Consider the following 24992-nt stretch of genomic DNA (forward strand, 5'->3'; position numbering starts at 1 on the left):
ATCCTTTTGCATCTTGGCAGTCTTTCTGTAAACGCCAGTCCGTTAAGCGCTTATGACCCCTGGAGAAGGGGGAACTTTGGTGAAACTTGAGGCATTTCATTGGTGGATAGACCTTTCTTGGCTTGCAGTACCGCGGGTTTGTTTCGTTTCATGTTGCACTCTGGGCTGCTTTGCTTTTGGGGCTTTCAGGGCTTTCGTTCAGTGGCCATGGCCCTACAAGACTGCCTGAAGTGCAAGTTGCACAGCCTCTTTGATCGGGTAGCCATAGCGGGCATCTTTTCTTTACCCCTGGATCATCCAAAGGATCAGCCAAAAGTCATCTATTCTTTGTCTCGTTCCAATCACGACGATGCGCCTCCACCGAATATCCCTTTTGAAAAAGAAAGTTAAGCAAGGATCTGCTTGACAGAATGAATGGATTTACATGGATTAAGGTCCTTCCTTTTTATTCTCTGGTCTGGTTCACTTGCTGGCCCCCTCGTTGAGGCTGAGGCTTACTTTCTCAAAGCTTTTATTTTATATATACTTCATTCCCCCCCCCCTTCCTCTCACAGCCTCCCCAGCAACAAAATCCTTTGACCGCATTCAGCCTCCCTTCATTTTAAACGCATCTTATCCCCGTCGTTCCTATTCTTGTTTACTTTAAAGATTGGACTGGTTCCTGATCTTGGTTCTCTATCAACTTTCGTTTACTTGATACCCACCCCGACATCGATTGTCAATTGCTGTATATCATCTGTACAAAAGATCAAATACATCCTAACGATACATAACGTCATCATGAAGTTCACTTCTGCTGGCCTCATGGCCTCCCTCGCTGCTTCAGCTTCAGCTTCAGCCCTTCCCCAATTCGCTCGCAGTTCATACCCTGCCCCTTCGGCATCTGCCGCTTCTCCTGCCCGCATCCTCCTCGGAAACTCTGGTCACATCTACGTTGCCGACTTTACCCCTAAGACGGGCAAGTTCGAGATCACCATCAACGAGGAGATTGAGGGTGGAAACTCGTGGATGGCCTTCGCCGAGCCCAACTTGCTCTATGCTGTCGATGAGAACTCGAATGAGCTGCGCCTCTTTAACCTGGACCTCAAGACCAACCAACTCAATCTTACGACTAAGAAGACTGGCAGCACTGGTGTTGTCCACCTCGAGTTCAACTCTGACAAGAGTCGCATGGTTGGTGCTGCGTATGGAAACGGTACCATTGATGTTTGGAACACAAAGGATGGTGCCCTGGAGCTCATCAAGACTATCAAGTCTCCTGGCAAGCTCGGCCCCAACAAGGAGCGTCAGGATGCTCCTTATCCTCATCAGGCCAACCTCGATCCTTCAGGCCGCTACTTCGCCGTCAACGATCTCGGCACCGACTCTGTCGTCCTTATCGACTCCAAGAACGACGCATTCACAGAGAAGAACATTCCCATCGAGGCTGGCTGTGGTCCTCGTCACGGCGTCTTCTACCCTCGCGGCCAAGACAAGGCCACACATTACATCATCGCCTGTGAACTGAGCAACCAGGCTCTCGTCTACTCAGTTACCTACAAGGCCAACACCATAGCCCTCAAGCACTACCAGTCCATTTCTACCTACGGCAAGGATGCTCCTGCCAAGGATATCAAGAAGGCTGCTGTTGGTGAGATCATCCTTGCTCCCAACAACAAGGATGTCTACATCTCCAACCGTGTCTCTGGACAAAAGACCGACTCTATTGCTCACTTCACCATTGCCGAGTGCGGAACTCTGACTTATGCTGAGACCGTTTCTTCCGGTGGTCTCCTGCCCCGCATGATGAGCTTCAGCTTGACCGCTAAGCACATCTTTGTTGGTAACCAGGATGGCCCTAATGGTCTTGCCGCTCTGAAGCGTGGCTCTGACGGCAAGCTTGTTGAGAAGCCCGTCGGCAGCCTCTCTGGCTCTGTGTTTGGCGAGCCTCAATTCGGACCCCAGTACGTTCAGCAGATCGTCTAATAGTTGATCTGCAAGCCAACGTCAACAAATAAAACTTCTTCTTCCTGTTTAAATGGCGCTTTTGGTGTTTCTTGGGCTGGTAGGATATATCCTGGTTCTGCCCTTGGAAAGTGAAAAGGGCACGACTATTTTCCAAAACATTTTTTTAGCATTCTATCTCGTCAATTGAAAAATCTTCTATATCCTGGTATCAAAAAAGAAAACGCCTCGTGAAACGATTCGTGAATGAGAGGCATGTAAGTAATGCTGTTAGTGATCCTTAACTCCGTACTCTTTCGGTCTGTCACTCATCATCAAGCTCAATCCGAACTTGAATCACTTGCCATTCCTGCCCCTCCGCGCCCTGATGTATCCTCTAATCTGTCCTTGATATGACTATACTCCTCGTCCAGTAGTTCTGGGTCTGAGCACTTGTGTGCCGTCTCAAAGTCTACCAGGACAGCTTCACCGTCAGGCCCGATAAGGAAGTTGTGTTTGTTGATGTCCCCATGCAAGATTCCTAGCTCGTGTAGCTTGCGTAGACTGTGCTGGCATGCAACCAGGTCTTCGGGCTCAGCGGTCCTCGCACCGCGTATCTCCTCAACCAGGAAACCGATGACCCTCCCATTTTCGTGGATGTGTCCGAGAAACACGGGGCCGATTCCTCGGCCGTGGATCCACTCATACGAGGTCGTCTCGGCTGCGAAGTAGGGAATCTCCCAAGGAAACTGGGCAAACTTTGCCAAGACGGGCTTCTTAAAGCTGGGGTGCGTTACGCGAAAAACGGTCTGGCGGACGCGGTCAAGCTGTTTGAGTTCAAGGTGATTTATCATGGTGTCATGCCAAACATTTCCGATGCCTGGGAGACTACTTCTCCTGGTCTCGCAGAAGAAGGGCTTTCCTGTATGGCCATCTTTCCCAACGCGGCCTTCGTTCCAGTCTCCTGGGGGAAAGACGGGGAGTTGAGGGAGGAGGATGGGCTCGTATGTGCGGTCTTCCGGGGGGATGAGACCGCCGTCTAGAGTAACGTATCTTACGTGAGCGCCGTCGACGAGGAAGCGGTATTCGCTCTTTTCGTCTGTTTCTGCGTCTGTGAGGACGGCAAGTAATCTGACGTTGTTGTTGTGCTTCATTATGAGTTTTTAAAAGATGAGGGACTCAGTAGGAGTGAGTCCCGTAGCTGGATTATATCGTAAACAGATGGGGGTGAGAGTGGCCACAGAGTGAGTGAAGTAACGATCGGAGACAGTGCAACATAAAATAATAATAATCTAGAAGTGATTGGTTAAGTACAGAGAATAAAAAAGAGAGAAAGAGGGAGGAGAAAGAGCAAGATCAGTCTTTAAGTTGTGGTTGTAACCCCTGGGTAAAGAGTGAGGGGCTCACTGTATGTACTATACTGTAGTGATGGTAGGTCTCGGTAATCTGTATGTAATTGCGCTTTGACTGGTAGAGACGGGACAAGGCTATAGTGCCCCCGACACTGAAAGTGAGCTACGTAGTGTCAGTCTATAGCTGGGGTAGTTAGTCTGATGACAATTTGTCACCAGTTGAATTGGAAGTTTTTCTCATGATTGTATGTACTTTATTCGTATACATATTCGTATATATATTTCTGTTGCATCAGTCATCCTGACACTCCGACAGCCAGCTGGACGTTGAGTTCATCCACTGCTGATCAGCTAGTTAAGCTAAACATAGGGCGGATCCGTACTAGTTATGGGCAGTTAGTCAGTACGTGGTAACTTTGCCAAGACTGTGGATGCGGAATGAATCTCGCCAACTTCCGAGTGGGAACTGACCCTGCAGCAGGTGATATGGATACTGTAGTAATGATGCAACTGTAGCGATGAACTTTGGTCGAGCCGAGTCATGGCCCTGTCGTGTCTGTGTAAGTGAGGCGGTTCGGTTCCATCCCCTGTCAAGAGTCAGGGGGTTGTTTAGTTAATTACCAATAGTAGTTAGTTGGGTATGGCGTTGTCTATTCGCTAACTGTTAGAGTCAATATACGAGAGACATTGTTGAGTTGAGGCTCACAAAAGCAAAGTGATCTTCATGTTAGTACATACTCTACATGGAATCTCACCATCCAATCACGTCTTACTATGTATATGTGAATGGTGTCGTACGATTGGTAACCAGACGTTGCTCAAATGCCTCAATGGCTGGCTGATGCGTTGTCAACTAAAGTGAGCCACAACAGATGCTTCAATCGTTCATGTATTCACTTTAGGAAGCTGGAGGTGCAATTCGTTCTCTACACTAACTCTTGCATCATTTATCAGATTGTTTCTTACGGCTATGCTACCCTCAACTAGCCTCTTATCCCCATGATGTCCTTCCTACCTTGGACCCTCGTAAACATCATCTCAAAACTCACATTACACAACAGTCTCACCCATACACAAACCCTCGCCTCAGATTGCAATGATTGGAACAAGTCTTTACGTCTTACTCTGTACTTGGGAGCCACTACATGTCGTCGGGCTGTAGCGGCATATGCATTACTACCATCCCCTCTTCCAATCTATTGTTGCTCAATAACGGCCTCTTCCATTTTATCCTCTCTTACACACACCAACACAACACTGAACTCAAGGTTTCTGCCTGACGTTTGTTCATCGAGATAAACTTATTTATCCGTCTTCAGGCCTCATCCGAGCGGATGAGTATCTCTTTGTTTTTGCACAATGAATAACTGTATAACTTTGGTGTCGTTGGACCCCTTTGTGCACTTTAATGTTTAAATTCGTTTTCTTGTTCGCGAACTATTGGCTTGTATGGGATGTATATTCCACTATCTTCGCCTCATCTTCACGGTTCCGTGGCTGATACCCAAGACCATGGATTCCTTCAGACCATATTCTTCGCTTTCCAACCACTCATGAATCTTCTGTACAGTTCATGCAGTTGTACTGGCCGATACTCAACTGGGCATATTAAGAGACAGTTCTCTGATAATCCTTCTAAAAATAACGACATCAAGATTGGACTCATCGTTGGCTTCACTCTTGCTGCCTTCTTGGCCATCGTCATTACCTTCTTGTACTTTTACTACGGCTCTGCGAGGTTTACTTTTAGGAAGAAAAAGAAACATCACCGACCCCATCATCACCGCCAGCACCACCATCACCATCATAGGAGGCATAAGTCACTTAGTAGTGGAGGATCAAGACATTCTGATAACAGTGCTGCTCCTCCTGCTCCCCCTGCAGATGACACTCCTCCGCCTAAGGATAAACCAGCAGATGGGTAACAAAGATGGAGGAATAAAATTTTATCTACTCGGTTAGTTAGTCTCTACTTAGGACCTACCCGTTACAATAGAAGTAAAGGCTAATACTGTATCACAGTTTCCCGTACCATGTATATATATTTCAGCGTATTAGTGTTGTATTCTTCCCTTTGGCAAAGTAGTAGTGTCAAAATCCTTCATATATCAATGTACCCTATCAACCCATTTGTAAAATCTACCAAAGTCCATCCAGTTCCATGACTTCACATTGCTGAATTCCCAAGTATAATTCTCGCGACTTCTCTAAATTATATACATACAAGTCAAGCACACGGCACTCTATCCCGCCTATCACTTCTCTGCCCAAAGAAGCTGGGCCTCTCCCACCCTCTATGTATCTGAGGTGCATCCATCTCATTCGGTATACGAACTTGCTGTTGATGTCGACCCCAAGGATGAAAGGCAGGTTCAGGCTGTTGCGGAGTCCAATCGTGAGCAGGATCCTGTCTGTGATGAAGTCTAAAATGCCGACAGTCGGGACGGTGTCTGAGAGAGTCATCTTGTTCCTCTTGTTCGGATCCGTAACCTTGTTGGTTCTCTTCAAGATCGGCATCGTGATGAGGCACTGCTCGATGTCGCCTGTGGGAGTGGTGGTGGTGATGAGGATGAGTGTGGGAGTGAGCGTGGTGTTGTTTCTTATGCTGCTTCTGGTCCCTTTGAGACTTTGCTTGTTTGAAGTGATTCCAGTTCCATCTGAACATGATGGCTCCTAGAATGGTGATTAAGATAGCTAGACCGACTACTATTCCAATAATTCCAGGACTTGCATCTCGGCGGTGAAGCCTATGAAGATTTCTCGGGAGGAGAGGGTTGGCGCTGTCGAGAAATATGTGCGATAGAGACAAAGACGGAATTTGAACCATTTTGCTGGTATTGGCTAAGTTCAATGTGTAGGATGCTAGTTCGTTGTGGGTGATGTTGATGAAAGGCATCTTGAATATACTGATAGGTTACTGTATGGGATTTCCTTTGACTAGATACTGAGTAGGAGGAAACAGTACTACATAGAGGGAGGTGTGTATATACCTTATAACTAGGGGTCTCCATTATGATACACCCGCAATCATAACCTCGCATCACTCTTTGACAATCATCACAAACACCGGCATATCGCCTTTGTTCCCACTTCGTTACGAGCGGGTGTTTGGTCAAACATCTGCACAATACCAAACCATCGGTATGCACGTCAAGAGAGGAACCTAACCTGTGGACGGATGTTCTTTGTTGTAACACAAAATGTATTCTAGAAGATTACCCACTATATCATAACCACAAACAATCTAACAAACCGTACAAGGTATACTCTATAGAAACTCAAGGAAAACATGCCCATTATCTCTTCTCCCTTCTCCTTCTATCCCTCTTCCGTCGCCTCTCCTCCGCTTCTGTATCACCATCCTGCAATCCCCTGATCTGGCCCAGTGTGCTTCCGATCACGTCCTGCAGTCTCCCGCCCTTTCGAACAAAGCGATCGTAGAACTCGCAGTCGCGGTGACTAGCGCCGCGCGCATTCAGAGAGATTATGGTGCTCGACATGGTTTCTAGCTCTGTCTTGAGAGTCTTGAGGTCTAGATCTCGCTTGTAGCGGCGTTGGCGACGACGACGCCTTCGTTCTTCTCGATCTTCCATCTCGTCGTATTCGCCTCGGCTATGTCTTTGCTCCTGTTCTTGGCCCTGTTCCTGTCCCTGGGTTTGACTTGGATCCTCTTCATATTGTCGGCCGCGACGACGGCGAGGCTCGTAGGGTGGTGGATAGTAAGTTTCCTCCTGAGGACGAGCTTCATAGTACGGCTCTGCAAAGGTAACACGATGGCGTCTCCTCTTGCGCCTCTCCTTATCCGATCCATACTTCTCACCCTCATCCTCTACATCCCTACTCCTTGGAACTTCTCTGCTCCGGTCCTTATCCTTGTCCCTCTTCCTCTTCCTATCCTTCTTTCGATCATCCTCACCCTTTCTGGGCTGTTCGGACTTGCTGTTACTACTCAGCATACCAATAACAAACTCCGCAACGCCGCGAAAGTCCTCAGGGTTGATCTGGTTACTGCTAGTACCCCGAGCCCAATCGCGGGTACGCTTCTCGGAGGAGGACTGGCCCATGGCTCGTTTGGCAGCGGATTTTGCAGCAGATTTGGCCAGATTCTTGGCAAATGTTTCCATGAAACTGGGTTCCTCTGGGAGTCGTGACCTCGCAGACTGGTTCTGCTTACCAAAGAGTTGTTCGGTAAAGCGATCCATGGGGGGTTCCTTCGGTTCGTCTCCAAGATGGTTCAGAAGAGTCTTTGAGATAAAGTAAAGAAGTAATGAGCAAAGATGATGCTCGTCGTCACTGTCGTAGTCGTCTTCGAGTTTGTCTTTGATTGCAGACGTTACTACTTCTTCTTCAACGTCTTCGAGTGGAGTTTCTGCAGATTCGTTCTGGGGATCTTTTTTGATCTCTGAGTCGTTTCGAGAGAACAAGCCGTGAGTTGCAGCAACGTTGTTGCTTGATCCCTCGGCTTCTTCTCCAGACTTGAACAAAGGATGATCCAGGGTGTAAATGTAACTATACAAAAATTGCCAACGAAAAGAGGGCAGAATAAAATACAATGAATGGACTAGTAAATCGGACAAACAAGCTTGTGTCGCAAATATGCAGTCGCCTATCTTGGGATATTTTGTGACACAAGATCAACATAGTAAAAGCAGCCACCCGACGGCCCTTCTTCTATTAAATACGCCAAGGTTAATTGATTGAATGGATAAGTCAAAACAGTCCTTACTCAACTCATGAGGAACCAAGTCAGGTGAGTCGCGTCAGGTTCGTGATGGTTGAGACTGTAGCTGATACTTTTATTAGGTTCATGGTCACGCGCCTTTGCTGGCCACGCAGGAACATGACCGCGCTGAGACACGGCGATGCCCAAAAATTGCACCTAATGATCGCCATGTTTCTCTTCACATAAGGATCTGACCAGCCAGTATGACTGGATTTTATTGTATTTTGCAATGTTTCAACTGTCGTGATTGAACTCTCCACCAGGCTTGCCCATCAGATGCTGATGTTTTCTGATCTCATATCAAGCCTGACTAACTAGACGCCATCATGCTATGCCATGTCTTCTATTATTGTAACCAGGCTGCCTCACAGCATACCGTATATACCACTTTTTGTGTCTCGTTCAAGTCCCCAAACGCCGTGAATGCATTTCCTCGTTTCTCATGCAGCAGCAGACCTTGTAATAGTAAACATGCGACCCGCACTTAGCTCAACAGCTCCTTGATGTCTTCGATACGCTGGAGCTTCTTCTCTTCATCGTTCATCATGCCCAAGGAAGTTGCACTGTTTCGTTGTTAGCTGCGCACCGTCTGTTTTGTCCCATGTCAAACTCACATAAACTTCTTTCGCTCTTGGACCTTCAACATCCGCTCCTCTACACTTTCCTTAACCACAAATCTCTTTACCTGTACTTCCGACTCTTGGCCCATTCTGTGCACTCGATCGATGGCTTGAGCCTCGACGGCGAAGCTCCACCAGGGATCCATCATAAATACTCGTCCAGCGCTCGTCAAGTTCAGCCCGACACCACCAGCGCGTAAGCTGAGCAAAAGTATTGTGAACCCTTTTCTTTCCGTGAACTCATCAAGTACCGCGGCTCGAGCTTTCTGGGCCGTCGATCCATCTAGCCGAAGAAACTTGATGTTTGCACGTGTGAGCGCAGGCTCAATAAGGCTGAGGAAAGACGTGAACTGGGAAAATACCACAGACTTCATTTTGGGATGTTCCCGCCTCAGAGTTCGTAGCTCAGACATTAGCGCAACCACCTTTGCAGAGGACGCATTGACACCAACTCGCTGTAGGCTGATCTTGGGCTTCTTCGACATCATACCAGGATCATCATCGTGGCGGACAACCTCAAACAGATCTCGTTTGCTTATCGGCTCGCGACAGCTGAAGCAGCGAGGTACTTCTGCCTTACTAGTCTGATGTTTGATATAATCAAGCAAACACTTCTTGCACGCCGAATGCCAACAACCAGTCACGGTCTGATCTTTCATTGGCTCCTCGAAACACAAGGGACACTCATTCTCGGCTTCATCACGAATTTGCTCCAATGCATGGGCTCCAAAGGCCTGGTTGGACTCTTTTGATGCCTTGTCTGTTACTGCTGTGAATGAAGTGATGAGCGACTCAAGGTCCATATCATCTGCAAGTCCCGCCGCTGCATCAGCAGCCGCTCCGGCTTCTACTTCATCCGCCACAATGTCACGGTTGCGAACAAGAACAGGATGGCAGCATGACTGTCGAAGACGCAGAATTTGGGCAAAGATGGTAGTGAAAGCCTTCATCACAGTCCCCGCCTCGACGTTCTGAGAGAATGTTCGTTTCGCCTTATTGAAGATGTAATTATAGACGTCTCGCTCCGTCTCCGAGAGTTCCACATCAACGATCTCAATTTGCTTTGGTGGCAGGAGCACAAGCGGTTCGCCGTCGGGCGTTTTCATGTCCTTTGTACGTCGGAGCACAAGAGGCTCTAAAACCGTCTGTACGACATCCAAAGCTCGCATGAAGTCTCCAGATTCAAAAGGTACAGTAATGAATGTTCGCCAGAAAGAAAAGTTGTTCCAAGGTTCCACACCCAAGAACCTGACAAGGCTGAACAAATCTTCCAACTTGTTTACGATGGGAGTTCCAGTCAGGGCCCATCGATGGGTGGCTGATATCTCGTAGCACGCTTTTGCTGTCTTGGACGACCTATTCTTGATATGATGTGCTTCGTCGATGATAATGCGGAAGAACCTCAGTGAGAAGAGTCCGTTGTGAAAACTCTTGTCCCCCTTCCTAGCAGCCAAGCTACTGAACTCGGACAGAACAACACCGTAACTAGTGATAACCAGGTCCGGAGCATTAGCCGCGTTGGATGCACAGCAGAGTGCTTGCAGATTGCTTGACTTTTCGTTACCATAGTATAACTCAGTTTTCATCGTTCCATCCTTGGAAGCCTTTTCCGCTTCGCTTTGCCATTGGGACAGTAGCGACATGGGTGCAACCACCAATGTTGTACATGGCGCGTCAAGAACCGACTCTGAGTTCTTGCCTAATCTTGTAAGTTGGTTCACGTTTGAGCGTGCGAGAGCTGATCGGCGAGCTTCGAGAGCAACTTTGGATCTATGCGTATGAACCAAGCTCAGCATCTGAATTGTTTTACCGAGACCCATTTCATCGGCAAGTATACCGCCGAGGCAGTGCTGTTCCTGTACTGGGAAATCAAGCGACAGGTCACCAGAGTAGGGGTTGACGTAGAACTTAGACTGTCCCTCAATTTGCGGCAGGTCGTTCTCGTCAACATCCTTCAATGGCCAATCGTACTGTTCCCAAAGTGGGTGCATTGATGGCTCTCGGTGACTCTTTTCGTCCTTCTCTTTGGCCATCATCCAGTGTAGCGCTTGCTTCTGATATTTACGAAGTGTCATAGCAAATGTGTCTGCTGGTTCCGCTTCTGGGGTGCTGAAGTCGAACGATTGAGCCTTTTTGTAAAGCGTATCGAGCTGATCCTGTTCCAACTCCTCTCCCTCTTCTGTATCGGACGATTGAGACGAGTTGACCTCCTTGGCGTTGCTGTTTCCGTTCCCGCTCGACATTTTACTTTCCTTTTGCCTCTCCTCGTCTTGCTCGGCAGCCCGGAGCAGCCCCTTACGGCCATCTTTTGTAGCAGAATTCGTCAAGGTAGGATGAAGGTTGATCTCCTGGAATAACTTCACCAAAGCCACTTGTCGCATCCTAAGTGTTTTCTCATCATTTGTTTCGTTTTGATCGAAGAAAACAGCCGACCGATCGTCCGCAAGCTGAAACGATCGGCTGAAGAAAGCAGAGCTAAGCAACGAACAGCGCAACTGGAGAAATATCGTATCGTTTGTTCGAAGTCGATCGGGGGTATATACGACAGTTCCCTCGAATTTGCATATTTTCTCGTCAATCAGAGCTGAGACCCAGTTCGCTGCCTCTCTTGCCAGTCGTCCAACTTCCGTGCCACTTTGAGTAGTAAAGCGCACAACAACGTCTTGTCGCTTCGCAGCGCCCCCAAAGCCTTTCAATGGAGTGACAGGTCCAGCTTTTCCTTTGGCTTTTGTAGGTGGAGGTGCTCGCTTTTGCCGCTCGATCTTGACAATGTCGCCATGTTTAAGGAGATTTGTCCCACTTCGTGTCGCCCACCCTTCAACTCCGAAAGCTCCTATGTATCGTTCGTTTGGCATTCTTTTAGATGTTTGAATGGGGAGTTTTCGTTCGCTGGGGACATTGGAGGTGTGGCTCGAACTGGCGGTCTGTTTTGCTGGCTGTGATGATTTCTTCACAAACTTTTTATATGTTCCATCAAAATACATATTCACAGCTCGCTCAAGGTTATTTTCGCAATTACTTCTGATTGCAGAGAGAACATCCCCTGAGACCTTGTCGCCAATGAAAGCCTCAAATGTCTCCTGGTCGAAGGATACAGATGACTCCTGCTGAGAAGCTGGAGGCTCCGTGAGGGATAATTTCCGTGGTTCATCATTTGAGTTCTCGGCTATTGTTTCCAATTGTTCGGTTTCTAGAGCTATCTCATCTTCGTCTTTGAAGAAGCGTTTTGGCGGCGGTAGCGGGGAGCTGTCATGAGCAACTGGGTCTGAGGAAGCTTCTTCGGGGTCGACGAAAAACCTCCGTCTTTTGGTGGGAGGTTCAGAATCCATTTGATTGTCTGGATGCCAAGGAATCATATCTCCAAGTGGCTGCTTCATGGTCGGAAAATGTTCTTCAAATCGATTTGGTCGGGATCTTGTAGCCCAATGAATGGTCCTGGGAAACGCGACGAACCCCCTGCAAGCGCGACCCGCGTATGTGACAATCACCTGATCCCGTGTTTAAGTGGTTCCTTCCGTCTCGTCATTGTTAATGAAAGATGTGGCTAATGCCTGCCGTGGCGTTGGGTTTGGAGCGCTCGACGTCATGAAAAAAATTCCCTATAGCGATTGGAAATCCGATGTCTATGGGTGGTCGTGTATAAGTCGTCGTCAGGGAACACTGTTCGTTATACAACGATCAATTGGATCGATTTGAGTTGACAATAGCTCACAAAAGTCTATACATAATCTACAGCGCTTGAGGGTAAAGTCCTAATGTATCGCCCAAGAATTCTGGGCCAAGGGCTCCGGGGCTTTACTCATGCTCGAACATGTCGTCGAACATATATCACTGATGCTGATGTTGAATCCGCACGACGATACTGCCTTACACAATTACAGTGAGTTGAGTAAATTTTTTTAATCAAAAGAAAACAATCCTAACCTTCCTCAGAAATAGCGACTATGATGCTCATCTCATCCGCCGCTTCGTCCCCTCTCCAGTGCAAGATACTTACGCCGTTCTTCGCACCCTCAACCTTGAGCTTGTTCGTCTCCCTGAGCTCGTTTCTAACCCTACTATTGGAGCCTTCCGCATGAAGTTCTGGCAGGAGTCTATCGACAACACCTTCGCGGGCCGCCCCCCTCGCGAACCCATCTGTATTCTCCTACACAAATGTTTGCAAGATCTTGAGGCACGCGATGGCAGTTCAGCCAAGAAGTCAATAAAATTTTGGATTTCCAGACTGATAAAGACAAGAGAAAAGCACATGTCGAATCGACCTTTTGCAACCTTGTCGAGTTTGGAGGAATACGCCGAGAATACATATTCGACTCTTATGTATGCGACATTGGCGTCTCTACCTCTTAGGTCGATGCATGTGGATCATCTCGCGAGTCACATTGGAAAGGCCTGCGGTATCACTGCAGTTCTACGCGGAATTCCAGTGTTGGCAGCGCCGCCGCCTCCTGTCAACACACCTTCTGGTCAGGCTCCTCCCGTACGGGAGCCTGCAATCCTGCTTCCGCTAGACGCCATGGCTGAGGCTGGAGTGAAGGAGGAGGAGGTTTTTAGACAGGGTCCCAACGCACCTGGCCTACAAGATGCTGTTTTTCAGGTTGCGACTCGGGCCAACGACCATCTCATCACAGCCCGAGAAATGCTCAAAAGACTGAAAGCAGGAGAGGACCCTGGTCATGAGTTTGAGCATCAGGGCGAAGGCGAACACTTCTACGGCGAGGGAAGCGATACAATAAACGAAATTCGCCAAGGCTTTAGTGTGCTACTCGAAGCCATTCCCTCTACCCAGTACCTACAGCGCCTAGAACAAGCTGACTTCAACCCATTTGCTGTCAAGACAGCAGGTTGGAAAGTGCCATGGAGTATTTGGCAGGCATTGTCAAAGGAACAAATCTGAACTTTTTAAAATTACAACATATTTTAGATATACTCTCAATGTATTAAAACCTTGTACTATAGAAAACAATAATACACATGACATGGTGAATTATCAGTAACCAAGACATGGAAATGTCATGCGCTGAAGACTGTGTCTCAATTAAAGTGACCAACTGCCTGCCCCACTTGTAATGAAGCTTCCGCCACCAAGATAGAATGGCTAATCCTCGGGGTCCAAAATTCAAGATCCACCAGAAATTCATCGGCTCTTTATCCAGCGATTTCTACATCGAATCTGCGACATTACTATCCTGATCGCAGATGCCGTCACCAAAATGCTCTACGAATTGATTGCCATTGTACGTCTACTGACTCATCTCTGATCTGCAACTGAGCACGAACTGACTAAAATCAGGTCCGACCTGGCAGCCTCTCAGAGGTGAAGGAGTACGTTTCCAGCATCGACTCACCTACCGATACCGAGCCTTAAACTAACTATCGCAGAATCGCCCAAACCGTCGGTTCCCTCGTCCTCAAGAATGGTGGAGTCGTCCGCGGTCTCGCCAACTGGGGTGTCTTCTCGCTACCCAAGCCCATCTCAGTGCATCAGATGAAGCACACCCACGGCCACTACTTCGTCATGCGATATGACGCCGCCGCAAAGGTTCACCATGATGTTCGCAATACACTACGCCTCGAGCCACGTATGATTCGCGCCGCACATGTCAAGCTCGGTGACGGAAAGCTTGATTCCCTTGCCAGATTTGGCCCGCCCAAGTGGAAGACGACAGGCAGCGAGGCGTAAGGAGGGGCAATGAATTCAGGCGTCACAAATGGAGGGGACACAACTTTAATGGCAAGGAGAGGGAGAAACATCATGCTGTATGATACAAAGGAAACCTCAACGAAGAGTATGGGCTTCATGGCTTGGAGGAGAGTCTAGTTCCCAGCTCAGGCATCGCACAATGCCGTGTACAACAGGTATGCTGCATTAAAGAACAGCAGCAATCACGGTTACATGAATAGGTACTATAGAAGTCCAAAACCCGCATTTCATAGTATCGCCTGGTGTTGGTGAAATTGAAGCCGAGACAAGGAGCAAGAATCCGCAACAACTGGATACGCTTTCTTTTGTTGCTACATGTCTATCATAAGTCATCAATCGCTGCCACACCAATGGTTCGAGTGCCCTTGGTAAACGCCGTCTCGTCTAGAAACGTAACCCACTACCCATGTTTCTGGTCGGCGCCTGAAAAATGTGCCTTTGCGCGATGGTATGTAAGAACCACGCCTGATGCCTCAACCCAAGCCTTTATATACTTTTGTCCTGTGGGTCGTACAGGTCAAGTCGGTCCAAATCAACCAACACCTATTGGTCGACGTCCATGCCATCGGCCTTAGCGATGCCCTTCTCGCGACACCATTCCACGAAGTCGTCAATGACACTGGGCCAGGCGCCATCCTCGTTCCAGAATGATAGCGACTCATCAGACATTGATTTGAGAGCAAATTCAAGAGTCATGTTCCACATGTCCTTGTTGACTGAACGGGTCCATTTGGCTTTGAGAAAATCCTTCCACAGTTGAAGCCAGTCGTGGTTCGACGTCTTCCATTCCATGCCTGGGGGTGTGAACAGAATCTCCCAATACACGAAAGCGTTTTCGAGGCTGAGGGCTTTCTGATCGGTCTCGCGGCCAGCAACGAAGGCATGCCTGTAAACCTTCTTGAAAAGTGCTTGATCGGAAGAAAGAGACTTGATTAGTTTGCGAAGGTGGGCAGCATGCTCCTGATGTGTTGCCCCAGCTCTACAACAAAATTAGTTTTGAATCTCCTGCAAGAAGCTGGGCCAAGTCTTTGAAATGCTGGTAACCCAAATGATGACACTTACCCGGTAACTTTCCAGCCATCAACGTAGCCTCTTCTGGTGATTATCCCAACCGCGGGAGCCTGAAGAAGTTCAAGGGCGACAAGCAACTCAGCGTTTTCAATACTGACTTTCAGCTTATCGGTGAGATAGGACATTGTGGATTCGAGTTCCAATTTGTCCTTTTCATCGTTGGTATCTGGTTGGGAATGTTAGCTCAGGAACCTGGCGTATTATTAGAAAACTATGCACCTTGCAATTGGTCAAACAACGCATCGAGCTTCGTCTCCAATGGTGATGGTCCTTTGTTATCTCCGCTGGAGGCAAAGTATCTATTCGAATTACGTTAGCGATGCTGATGCATAACGGACGAGATGTAAAGAAGGAAAGATGAGCAGGATATCAGTATGGTGCTTGATAGTATACGAGCCAGCAACGGCCGACTCGACCACTATATAGTATGGCACAACTGCTTGACATATGGAGACAATGTACCGAGAAGTTGAATTCTTGGGTGGCTTCGCAGGTGGCTCTGGGTAGAAGGATGCAGGTTCATCAGTATTGGTCTTTTTTGATGCAGACCAGATGGGGACCCGGGTCGCAATGCGGTTCTTCACACCCTTCCATCCCATTTTGAAGCTTGTAATAGTATGTAGGCTCCAAGATATCGAATGGGTGCAAGCAAATTCGCAGGGTCAAGTTCGTCACAAGAACAGGAGACAAGGAATTTGTACAAATCCGGTCATGGATGCCAGGCTCCCCGTGGCCCCGATGATAGCAGTCGCAGATTCGATATAGGCATAGGCACAACATGCCTTCGAGGTAACGTTTTCAAGACCCCTCACTAACACAAGATGCCCCAAGTAACCTTGTCGCAATGTTCGGCGTCTTTGTCGGTCATACTCTGCAGTGTATCCGGGCAATAGTGGGCCAGGCCACCGTGACGGGATACACTTGCAAACAACGGCCGGAGGATGCTCGATACAGATACTTCCGTATTGGGTTGCAGTGGAAGAATCATGCCAGTGGCCGAGAAGACATATGCATATCATGACAGGTACACAAAGAGGAAGAAAGGACTTACGCATCGACTGCTTCGTTAAGCTTAAAACCAGCATTCTTGAGGTACTGTCGATCCAACGTTAGCACAGCCATCCTCATACAGCATCATGGTCCGACTGTTTCTGGCTAAGCCGTGTCACCGCTGAAACCCGAACCGCTGCGCCTTGTGGCCGGGGCGTATTGTGCAGAGTGTTGGATTGCTATGAGGTTCATGCGTAGCCAGGGCCGGATCGCCATTGTGACCTGGAGAGAAGAAAGGCAGTCGTGAGGAAGACGTACTCGAGTGGCTTGTCGCTCTGTTTGGCCAGTCAGAGATACGAACTGGGCGATGAGGACCTTCTGCTGGTTTGCAGATGGTGGAGGCATCTTGGGCAACTTGATCCGAGAGGGATCGTCGAAGCGCTGCACGTCTATCGGAGCCGGTCTACGTGTACTGGCAGTCGGGGTAGTCAAGCGCCGGCCGGTATGATGGACATGCAATACCGACGATGTTTGTGGTTGGGCTTGGGGTCTAGCCAGTCGTGATCGCGTGGTGATGCACTGCGTAATCCTTCCCGGGTATATCCGTTGCGTACGAATAATGGCTGATGGTTGGGAGCGGTAGAAGGCCAAGAGACTGCAAAGTGAGCTCGAATGAATGAATATCAAGACAGAAGAAGTTTAAGACCAAGCAAGTAAGGTGGAGGGGTTGAGCTTTACTTTCGGTTGCGACAAGGCTACGAACTTGGGTACTATGGAGCTGATGGTGGGGTTAGACTTTAGGTGATGGGCGGGGCTTGGCCTCACCTGTAGGCAGCTTTAATGCACTTGGAGAGTCCACTGTTTATGGCTCAAAGAAGTGATTCTGCGCTCGCGTGATACCTTAAATCCAGGCACGTAGAATGTTAAAAAGTTCACTATTAGTATGTGGCCACTAATACCATCGACAAAATGCATTTCCAGATGAAATTCATCCCGTCAAAGTCGATTCCCGATCACTACCACCACTGTATGTGGTATGGGCTAGCGCAATTTGCAGTCCATATGCGATGGGTGATCTGTACAGTGCAATTGGCCATAGCAGCCCCGCCTGGTGTCATGACGTCTCACTAAAGCACTTGACGCGGTTCACGACGCGTCCTAAAAAAAGATTGATATCAATAAAAGCACCGGCCCTGATGTCCAAGTTGCAACTCCACGGCAACCATTAAAGGAGAGAAATTGAAGATGGCTTCATTACAAGCGCCCGAAGAGGAAGATATACAAATTGATCCAGCGGAACCTCTCAAGGGCATCGTTGTCTGCTGTACAAGTATTCCTGCTGAACATCGTGTTAGTTGCCGTTCCATCCTGTCCCATCCTCATCATGTCTCTTCTGTGTACTAATGTGTTATCCCTGATCCAGACCACCATCGCCGCCAAAGTCTCCGAGCTGGGAGGTGTTCATAAATACGATCTTACTCCAGACGTCACTCATCTTATTGTTGGAGACTACAACACCCCCAAATATCGCCATGTTGCCCGCGAACGCCCCGATATAAAGGCCATGGACGCCGCCTGGATCGAGGCTCTTAGCGAGCTATGGAAGAACGACGACGAGATCAACTACCGACAACTCGAGAACAAGTACCAGCTCAAGCCTCTAGAAAAACGAGGCATTGACCCTGCCATTCAACCAGACGAGGGGGAGCCAGTACGAGAACCATTGCGCATATGTTTAACAGGATTCGGCGACCAAAGAGGCGACATTGCAAAAAAGATCATATCAAACGGAGGAGTATTTACCGGCGACCTAACAAAAAAATGCACCCACCTCATAGTCCACAAACCCGAGGGTAGGAAATATACTGCGGCCAGAGCATGGGACATCTACCCTGTCACGCTCGCTTGGCTCGACCAAACCATTGCGCGGGGAATGATTCTCGAAGAATCCAAATTCGACCCTACATTACCTCCAGACGAGCAAGGGAAGGGTGCCTGGGTTACTAGAGAACTCAAGCGTTCGCTGAGCAAAAGATCCAAGTCTGCCATGGGGATGGGCGCCGAGGAGGGCCCTAGGAAGCTCAGGAAAACTGCCAGTATGAAATTGAGTTCACAGCGAAACAGCATGTGGGGTGATATCCTTGGACGATCAACGTCAAGAGATTATTCCTTTGCGCAAGAGAACAAGGCAGAAGGTGCATATCAAAACCAGCAGCAGCAACCCCAACACGAAGAAGCCCAACCTCAGCCTCAACCGCCCATTCCACCCGTCCTAGAAGATGAGGGCATCTTTGCAAACTGTCGCTTTTACATACACGGCTTTACCGCGTCAAGGACTTCTGTACTTGAGCAAACGCTTACCACTCTCGGAGCCATTGTTTGCAAATCACTCAATGAAGCTGGTGTGGGCAAGACTCAACAACCGCCTCGGAGCCGCTTTCTCATTGTCCCTCAAATATCCCAGCCAGATACCCATCCTCAACAATCCTACGATAATCTTTACGTTGTAACGGAATACTACATCGAAAAATGTCTACATAACAAGCATTACTTTGACCCTACGGAGCACGTCCTTGGTCGGCCATTCCCTTTCTTTCCCATACCGGCATTCGCCGACCTCGTTATATGCAGTGCCGCTTTCACTGGTATAGAGCTCAACCAGGTCGCCCGTGCTGCCGCTCAGCTGGGAGCCAAATACGAAGGAGAGTTTCGCAAGACCACAAGTGTTCTAATATGTAAGAACCTTGCTTCCATGCGTAAGGAGAAGCTTCGCATGGCTCTTAGATGGGGTGTGCCCGTAGTATCGGCAGATTGGTTTTGGGAATGTATATCTACTGGATTCAAGGTACCCCTCGACGACTACATCTTTCCCGAGATAAAAAGCAGATATTCAGAAACGTCCCAACCACCTTCCAAGGCAGCGCCAAAGACTGTCCCTGAAGCCCGAACACAAAGCAAACCAATGCAACGCACTGTTTCAGAACCTGCTCCCAAGCCAACAAAGGGCAACACGCCCAAGCCTCCGCCTGCCGCTAGAGTTGACACCACAGCCTTTGCTCACGAGTCACCAGAAAAGGGGAGGTCCGTACGCAAGTCCATTACGAAAGCTGCTCCCGTATCAGACTCTACTATATCAGCAGAGTTTGTCACAGCTCGCACGCACCCTACGACTGTAAATAGTCTGCCTAAAGATAAAGATTTTGATGCTCCTCTCGGTGATATTCCCCTTTCAAAGGTCCCTCAGGTACGTATGAATGGGTCTCCGTCACCTACCAAACAGCAAAAGGCACTACTTCGTACCCGATCCGACCCCATTACCACAAACCCCCATGATGAAGAAACGGGAAGTCCCCCTTCAGATCTACAAGACGACGTCCAAGAGACAAAGCAACAACAAAACACCGAGCAAGCACACGTTCGTGCTAAAGATGCCGAACGTCAGGCTCTCTCCTCGAAACTAACATCACTCATCGAGACGACAACACCAAACATCCCCTCTTTCGCCTCCGATGATACCGATCACGTTCCCTCGCGACCTCGTAAACGTCAGCTCTTTGGGCGCGCAATTAGCAACGCCTCCAATGCCAGCAGTGTCGCTTCACGTTCCGCTGCTGAGCCCCCCGATGTGTTTAACGACGACGACAAGGAAGCGGGCAATGGATCTGAACCGCCAGCAACCCAATTAGAGTATCGCGACGAAAAAGCAAAAGAATGTCGAGCTGCATTGATGAATCGCATGATGGGTGGTAGCGGCGAGTTCAAGCCTGTGCCCATGCCTGCAGCTCCAACACTGAGCATGATATCTGGAGCAACGCGAACGCTACGAAAACGAGAGAAGAGCGAGCAGCATGTGTTTGGATTTATGTAATTTATATACAACAATGTACCTTGCTGGAGTGGTTTGAAAATCGGTTTGGCTCTGCGGATAGGAAAGCGGTAACACTATAGATGATAATAGGGTCTCTAATCTGGGACAGGTTTTAATGGAACTTCACATAAGAACAAGATAATTCCCATCGTAATTCGCCTTCTTGTACATTAAAACAGAAAATACTGTTATGTCTGATAACTATCTTTTCAGCGCTGAACGACGAAAGCGATCTGCTGGATTTTAAGAGAACTCCTTTCTAGTATCACTTTTCCCATCCTTCGACCAATGGCGCTTTTCCGTCCCAGATCCCAAGCGAAAACAAGGTGAAAAACGACAACAAAACATTCTTCCCATGTGAGTACGCAACTTCCAGTGTTGGCTTGCGTACTGCGGTTCCCTCTAAACTAAGAACAAAGAAAAGAAAAAAAAAGTACAGGAAATTATGATTAAAGGGGGTATCGGCATCATTTTCTTTTGGCGTTTCTCTTGCGTCTATTCAGGCTGATTCCACCAATCTTTGATTTGAGTCACCTCGGCCTGGCAATTGTTCTGAGACCATGCTTTGCCAACGACGTTCAAGATCCTCACTGTAAATATCCCGTTAGCGCTTTATCCCTAGTATCGGTCATAGGAGTTCGCTTACATAGAGTGTTTGGTCATCTGAACCCCTTTCTCTCTGCAAAAGAACAAAAATCGACGCATTGTGCGTGCTCGCGAGAAAGCTGCCATCACATCTCCTCGGGGCTTACCATCCGGAGCATTAACGCTCTCTGACTCTTTCACGATGATGTGGACACGAAGCGCCTCGATGTTCCATACCATCTCCTGAATCTCATCCAGGTAGACATGAAAATCGATCTCATCTTTAAATAGTCCCCACTTGGCAGGATGCATGTCTCTGAGCACCTGGTGCTGGAAGCATTGTATCTGATCTATCCAAGTCCAGTATTGCGTGACGCTGCTGTGACTTGTATACAGACGACTCTTGACTTTGGCTAAGCGCCAATCATACTTGGTGATTTGACCACCACTGCACGAATCTGTATCCGACCAAGCCTCAAAGTGAAATTCGTCATGAACCGGACCCGATATAGGTGGTAGATATTTGGGTCGCTTGTTCAGATGGGTACTGAAGGCTGGCTGAGGACTTGGGACGACTGCTGGGAGCGTTAAAGGTAGCTGACTAGGTATTGGGGACTGTTCGATAAAAGAATCCTCTCGAGGCGTGCTGGGACCTGAATGCATGGACTTCCTCTTCTGGAGAGGCTTCGGCGTAGTGCTGGGGCTACCATGGCTTATTCGCGATTTCATAACTCCAGAAGGACGTCCGATATTCTTGAAGCCATGTTTGTAGCGAAGAGCGGTTAACTTTGAGTCATGGTAGAAGTCATGGATTATCTTTGGCAGATTAAAATTGGCACCCCCGGCTTGCATCAGCTCGTGAAGACGTTGTCGTAGCCAGTCGACCGGCGAGACATCAAGGTTGAATTTCTCAAGTTCTGATATTGTCTCTGAAAGACGGAACAGAGTGTCGTACGAAGTAATGCCACCTTTTCCCGACTGGATGTATTTCTTGCCGAGCAACTGATAAGGACTGATGGGGCCTTTTTCGTGGAAGTCAAGGATTTTAATCCCGCGATTAACCTGCCTGCCAATTTGGTACTTGGAAGAGCCACCCTTCTCCTGCTTCGGACCAGCATCGACGGCGACTTGATGCTTCTCGCGCCATCGAGCAAGTTGCGGCTCGATGAGGTCCTTGACATTTTGCCAGTTGCGCTCCCAATAGGGATGGCTCTCGTTGATCTTCACTAAAGGCACTCCTTCTACGCACTCAGGATAAGTGTAGACTACTCCGTCATGCTTGAGAATCATGTTTTCACGAGTGATCTCTTCTTCGGCGACAGCAGGGGGTGATTCTGGGGGTTGTGAAGAAGGGTCACCGGCTGGCAACAGAGGTGGAGTTGGTCGGCCTCTCTCACTCGACGGGGGTCGACTTCTCACATTGGCTGGTGTGAAGCCGGAGGTTACTCGGTACTCCTTCGGGGTAGGCACCTGGTCCAGCTCACGCGGTGTTCGTATGCTTTCGGATCCACGAGAGTTTTTTATAGGGGTATCGCGCTCGGATGACGGGCGAAGTATATCCTGAGGAGTATGCCGCGGCGCACTTGAAGGAAGTGTAGGTCGAGGCGCCTCCTGTACAGGCCTGGCCTGACTTTGAACAGGAGGCGTATCCACGGGATCTATCATGCGCTCTGGAGCATAGTCCGTCCTGGGGGCAGTGCTAGGGCGACTGTGGGAAGGGTCGTAGATTGGCCTATGGGCTATCTCATGAGGTTCGTCGATTCGCATGGTCGCCATAGGTGCTACCTCAACAGTTCGTTCTGGGGCCTTTGCAGAGATTACATCATGAAGCCTCACTGGGGTATTGTCGGAAATTTGCTCTGATTGTCGTTCTAATTGATGTTGAACTGTTCGGTCAGGTTGGCAGGCAATGACTTGTTCAGACTGTGGTTCAGGTTGTCTCTCTGGTTGCCGCTCAAGTAGTCGCTCAGCCGTACCCTGCAAAACAGGCTGCGGCGAATGGGGCCGAGAATGAACAGAAACTTGTTCCTCAACCCGCCGGGTGTGTTGAGAATCCGGTCGATCTATTGCCTGAACTTCAACTGTTGGAGACTCCTTATCCTGAGGCTCCTCTACGGGTAACTCGTCTTCTTCCCCCTGGCGTTCTTTATTTTGTCGCGCTCTGTCCCTTGAGGCGATTATGTCGATTGTTTCGCCCGAAGCACCGTGGCATCCTTGACGATTCCACTCGCAATTACCGCATTTCTGGTACAAGTCTCCTCCAACAATAATACAATCGTCAAAGGCGCCTTGGTTCTTGTCGCATGATTGACATCGTTTGGACTGTATTTCTCCGGTAGCTTGAATCATACAGGATAGCCATTTGACCCCTTTTGCCTCAGTTCGCTCGTAAATGGTTGCAAGATGCGTTGCGTTGAAACGTCGGCCTTTTCGAATCTTGACTGATCTTCGGATCTCGAGCTCTTGGATACCTTCCACCCACTGATTCCAAGGTTCGATGTGTTCCACAGGTCCAATCACATTGCCATCAGCATCAACGACGTTAACAAGGGACTCGGCAGTTTCATGACCATGCTGCTCAACGCCCTCCATGTGGTCATCATAGTCTGCATAATTGGTTTCTTCGGCGGCAGAGCCATTGATGGGCTCTCTCTGTGGCACTGGCCCGTTGGAAGCCAAAGACAACTCTGGTAATATATCGGGCAGAACGAGTCCCTCTGATTCGGGCCCCCTGTTGTCGGGGGTATTTGTGTTCTCTCCTCTCTTTTCCCGAAAGAAGCGACGCATTTTGACCCAGATGTCGTTTTGAGCTTCCATTCGCTTTCTACGCGACTCGTAGTAGTCTTGCTCGATACGGACAAGTCGTTCTGCCTTCTCGTCACACTCGTCCGTGGTACGTGCCAACTCGGCCTCGACTTTGGCAAGCTCCCTGGCTAAACGACCTTGAGATTCCTTTAATTGACTTCGCTGTCCCTTGAGATCACTAAGTTTCAGCCGTACTTCATTAAGTGAATGCTGGAACTCTTTTTCGATCTTGGTGTTTTCTACTTCTTTCCTGCCGCGGAGGTCCTTCCAGAAATTGTTTTCTGTCTCAAACCAAACAGACTTTGCTTCCCCTACTGGGAGAGCATCCCAGACTTCTTCCCCTGCGGCCATGATGGACCAGTTCGTCCAAGTGGCTGCTCGACACAAATATATGATAACAGCAAGGGCTTGGAAGGAACGACGGATATAAGTCAGAAGAGAGTTTGGTTAGAGAAAACTGGACAATAGGATGCATAAACCTCGCTACTGTATTACACGTGACCGCGTTTGGTGAAGGTAAATGAGAATCAACCCGTCAATAAGTGATCGTGTTCCAATACCAATTGCAGAAAAATAGGCAGTGATGACCAGATCGGATGAGGAATTGACAGATCCCAGTGGCTCCAATCCGATGGTCCGAGGGCCGAAATAGAGTCGTGGGGCGCGTATTGAAAGCGGGTTGAACTCGAACTAAAACAACCCAAGAGACAATCTGAGGTAATAGACTAGTTAAGAGTGGGAAATGAGTACCTGGGTAAATAGGTAGGCGGGAAACGCGTGAAATAAAAAATTGTCTCGAAAGTCAGATTGATGGTGTTGTGACCAGCGTGTATTGGTCAAGGTGGGAATATTAGAGGATGCGATTCCTCTAATGCAAAGCATGAAAGTAGCAGGGCCCTGTCACTCAAAGTTCATCAATGGCCGAAATTGCTTTCCTTTTCTCGTGACGCTGTTGATGGGCTGCCTCGAAAAAGAAGCGGGCTTGGAAGAGTTGCTTCGAATTTACTTCCACCACCCTAGTCGCAGTGGCAGTTGCAGTAGTAGTCGCGCAAATGAGCCCACGGTCTCGAGCTGTTGACCACTATCCCTGCTAAAAAGTACAGCCTCGTTAACAAAGCGTGCTTAAATGGAATCCATAAAGGGCGAGAGGACGCGATCAGACAGGGTACGAACGTTTGTGTATTATTCTGAAGTGAAGAAAAAGGGAGAGTGTCCATGCGTGCGTTGCACAGTGGTTATAGGCAATGTGCAGGAGTGAAAGATAGAGATTTCTCGGCGATAGGCCCAAGTCAATTTGGGGGGGTCAGATTTGAGTTGGGTGGACAAGGTGCCAATGCAGAAGTAGGTGTCG

The 24992-nt window shown here is 48.6% G+C and overlaps 10 protein-coding genes across 10 annotated transcripts; 4 read left to right on the top strand and 6 right to left on the bottom strand.

Annotated features, from left to right (window-relative positions):
- Nucleotides 1–780: 780 nt before the first annotated feature.
- Nucleotides 781–1965, top strand: FSST1_005609 (Lactonase, 7-bladed beta-propeller-domain-containing protein; the record flags this gene model as incomplete). Its single annotated transcript, XM_083231902.1, has 1 exon — nucleotides 781–1965. One exon carries the CDS (start codon nucleotides 781–783, stop codon nucleotides 1963–1965), a length of 1185 nt encoding a protein of 394 aa, XP_083089039.1.
- Nucleotides 1966–2264: 299 nt separating this feature from the next.
- On the bottom strand, nucleotides 2265–3077 carry FSST1_005610 (uncharacterized protein; the record flags this gene model as incomplete). The annotated part of the gene is made up of 1 exon (XM_083231903.1): nucleotides 2265–3077. One exon carries the CDS (start codon nucleotides 3075–3077, stop codon nucleotides 2265–2267), a length of 813 nt encoding a protein of 270 aa, XP_083089040.1.
- A 2425-nt stretch (nucleotides 3078–5502) lies between these two features.
- FSST1_005611 (uncharacterized protein) lies at nucleotides 5503–6102 on the bottom strand (the record flags this gene model as incomplete). The annotated part of the gene is made up of 1 exon (XM_083231906.1): nucleotides 5503–6102. The coding sequence occupies one exon, from the start codon at nucleotides 6100–6102 to the stop codon at nucleotides 5503–5505; it is 600 nt and encodes a 199-aa protein (XP_083089041.1).
- Nucleotides 6103–6571: 469 nt separating this feature from the next.
- Nucleotides 6572–7477, bottom strand: FSST1_005612 (uncharacterized protein; the record flags this gene model as incomplete). The annotated part of the gene is made up of 1 exon (XM_083231907.1): nucleotides 6572–7477. One exon carries the CDS (start codon nucleotides 7475–7477, stop codon nucleotides 6572–6574), a length of 906 nt encoding a protein of 301 aa, XP_083089042.1.
- Nucleotides 7478–8482: 1005 nt separating this feature from the next.
- On the bottom strand, nucleotides 8483–11995 carry FSST1_005613 (uncharacterized protein; the record flags this gene model as incomplete). Its single annotated transcript, XM_083231908.1, has 2 exons — nucleotides 8483–8561; nucleotides 8613–11995. The coding sequence occupies 2 exons, from the start codon at nucleotides 11993–11995 to the stop codon at nucleotides 8483–8485; spliced, it is 3462 nt and encodes a 1153-aa protein (XP_083089043.1).
- Nucleotides 11996–12373: 378 nt separating this feature from the next.
- Nucleotides 12374–13515, top strand: FSST1_005614 (mitochondrial 37S ribosomal bS6m domain-containing protein; the record flags this gene model as incomplete). Its single annotated transcript, XM_083231909.1, has 2 exons — nucleotides 12374–12498; nucleotides 12552–13515. The coding sequence occupies 2 exons, from the start codon at nucleotides 12374–12376 to the stop codon at nucleotides 13513–13515; spliced, it is 1089 nt and encodes a 362-aa protein (XP_083089044.1).
- Nucleotides 13516–13831: 316 nt separating this feature from the next.
- On the top strand, nucleotides 13832–14301 carry FSST1_005615 (bS6m family ribosomal protein; the record flags this gene model as incomplete). The annotated part of the gene is made up of 3 exons (XM_083231910.1): nucleotides 13832–13855; nucleotides 13912–13943; nucleotides 14001–14301. 3 exons carry the CDS (start codon nucleotides 13832–13834, stop codon nucleotides 14299–14301), a joined length of 357 nt encoding a protein of 118 aa, XP_083089045.1.
- A 564-nt stretch (nucleotides 14302–14865) lies between these two features.
- FSST1_005616 (NEDD8 ligase DCN1) lies at nucleotides 14866–16788 on the bottom strand (the record flags this gene model as incomplete). Its single annotated transcript, XM_083231911.1, has 6 exons — nucleotides 14866–15301; nucleotides 15385–15559; nucleotides 15613–15692; nucleotides 15856–15999; nucleotides 16445–16488; nucleotides 16702–16788. 6 exons carry the CDS (start codon nucleotides 16786–16788, stop codon nucleotides 14866–14868), a joined length of 966 nt encoding a protein of 321 aa, XP_083089046.1.
- Nucleotides 16789–17628: 840 nt separating this feature from the next.
- FSST1_005617 (protein kinase activating protein DPB11) lies at nucleotides 17629–20251 on the top strand (the record flags this gene model as incomplete). Its single annotated transcript, XM_083231912.1, has 2 exons — nucleotides 17629–17733; nucleotides 17807–20251. 2 exons carry the CDS (start codon nucleotides 17629–17631, stop codon nucleotides 20249–20251), a joined length of 2550 nt encoding a protein of 849 aa, XP_083089047.1.
- Nucleotides 20252–20750: 499 nt separating this feature from the next.
- Nucleotides 20751–23992, bottom strand: FSST1_005618 (DUF3716 domain-containing protein; the record flags this gene model as incomplete). Its single annotated transcript, XM_083231913.1, has 2 exons — nucleotides 20751–20841; nucleotides 20898–23992. 2 exons carry the CDS (start codon nucleotides 23990–23992, stop codon nucleotides 20751–20753), a joined length of 3186 nt encoding a protein of 1061 aa, XP_083089048.1.
- Nucleotides 23993–24992: the final 1000 nt, after the last annotated feature.

Source organism: Fusarium sambucinum, chromosome I (genome assembly GCF_050947815.1).
Source record: "Fusarium sambucinum isolate potato_lamoka chromosome I, whole genome shotgun sequence".
In the NCBI taxonomy this organism is placed as follows: Eukaryota; Fungi; Ascomycota; class Sordariomycetes; order Hypocreales; family Nectriaceae; genus Fusarium; species Fusarium sambucinum.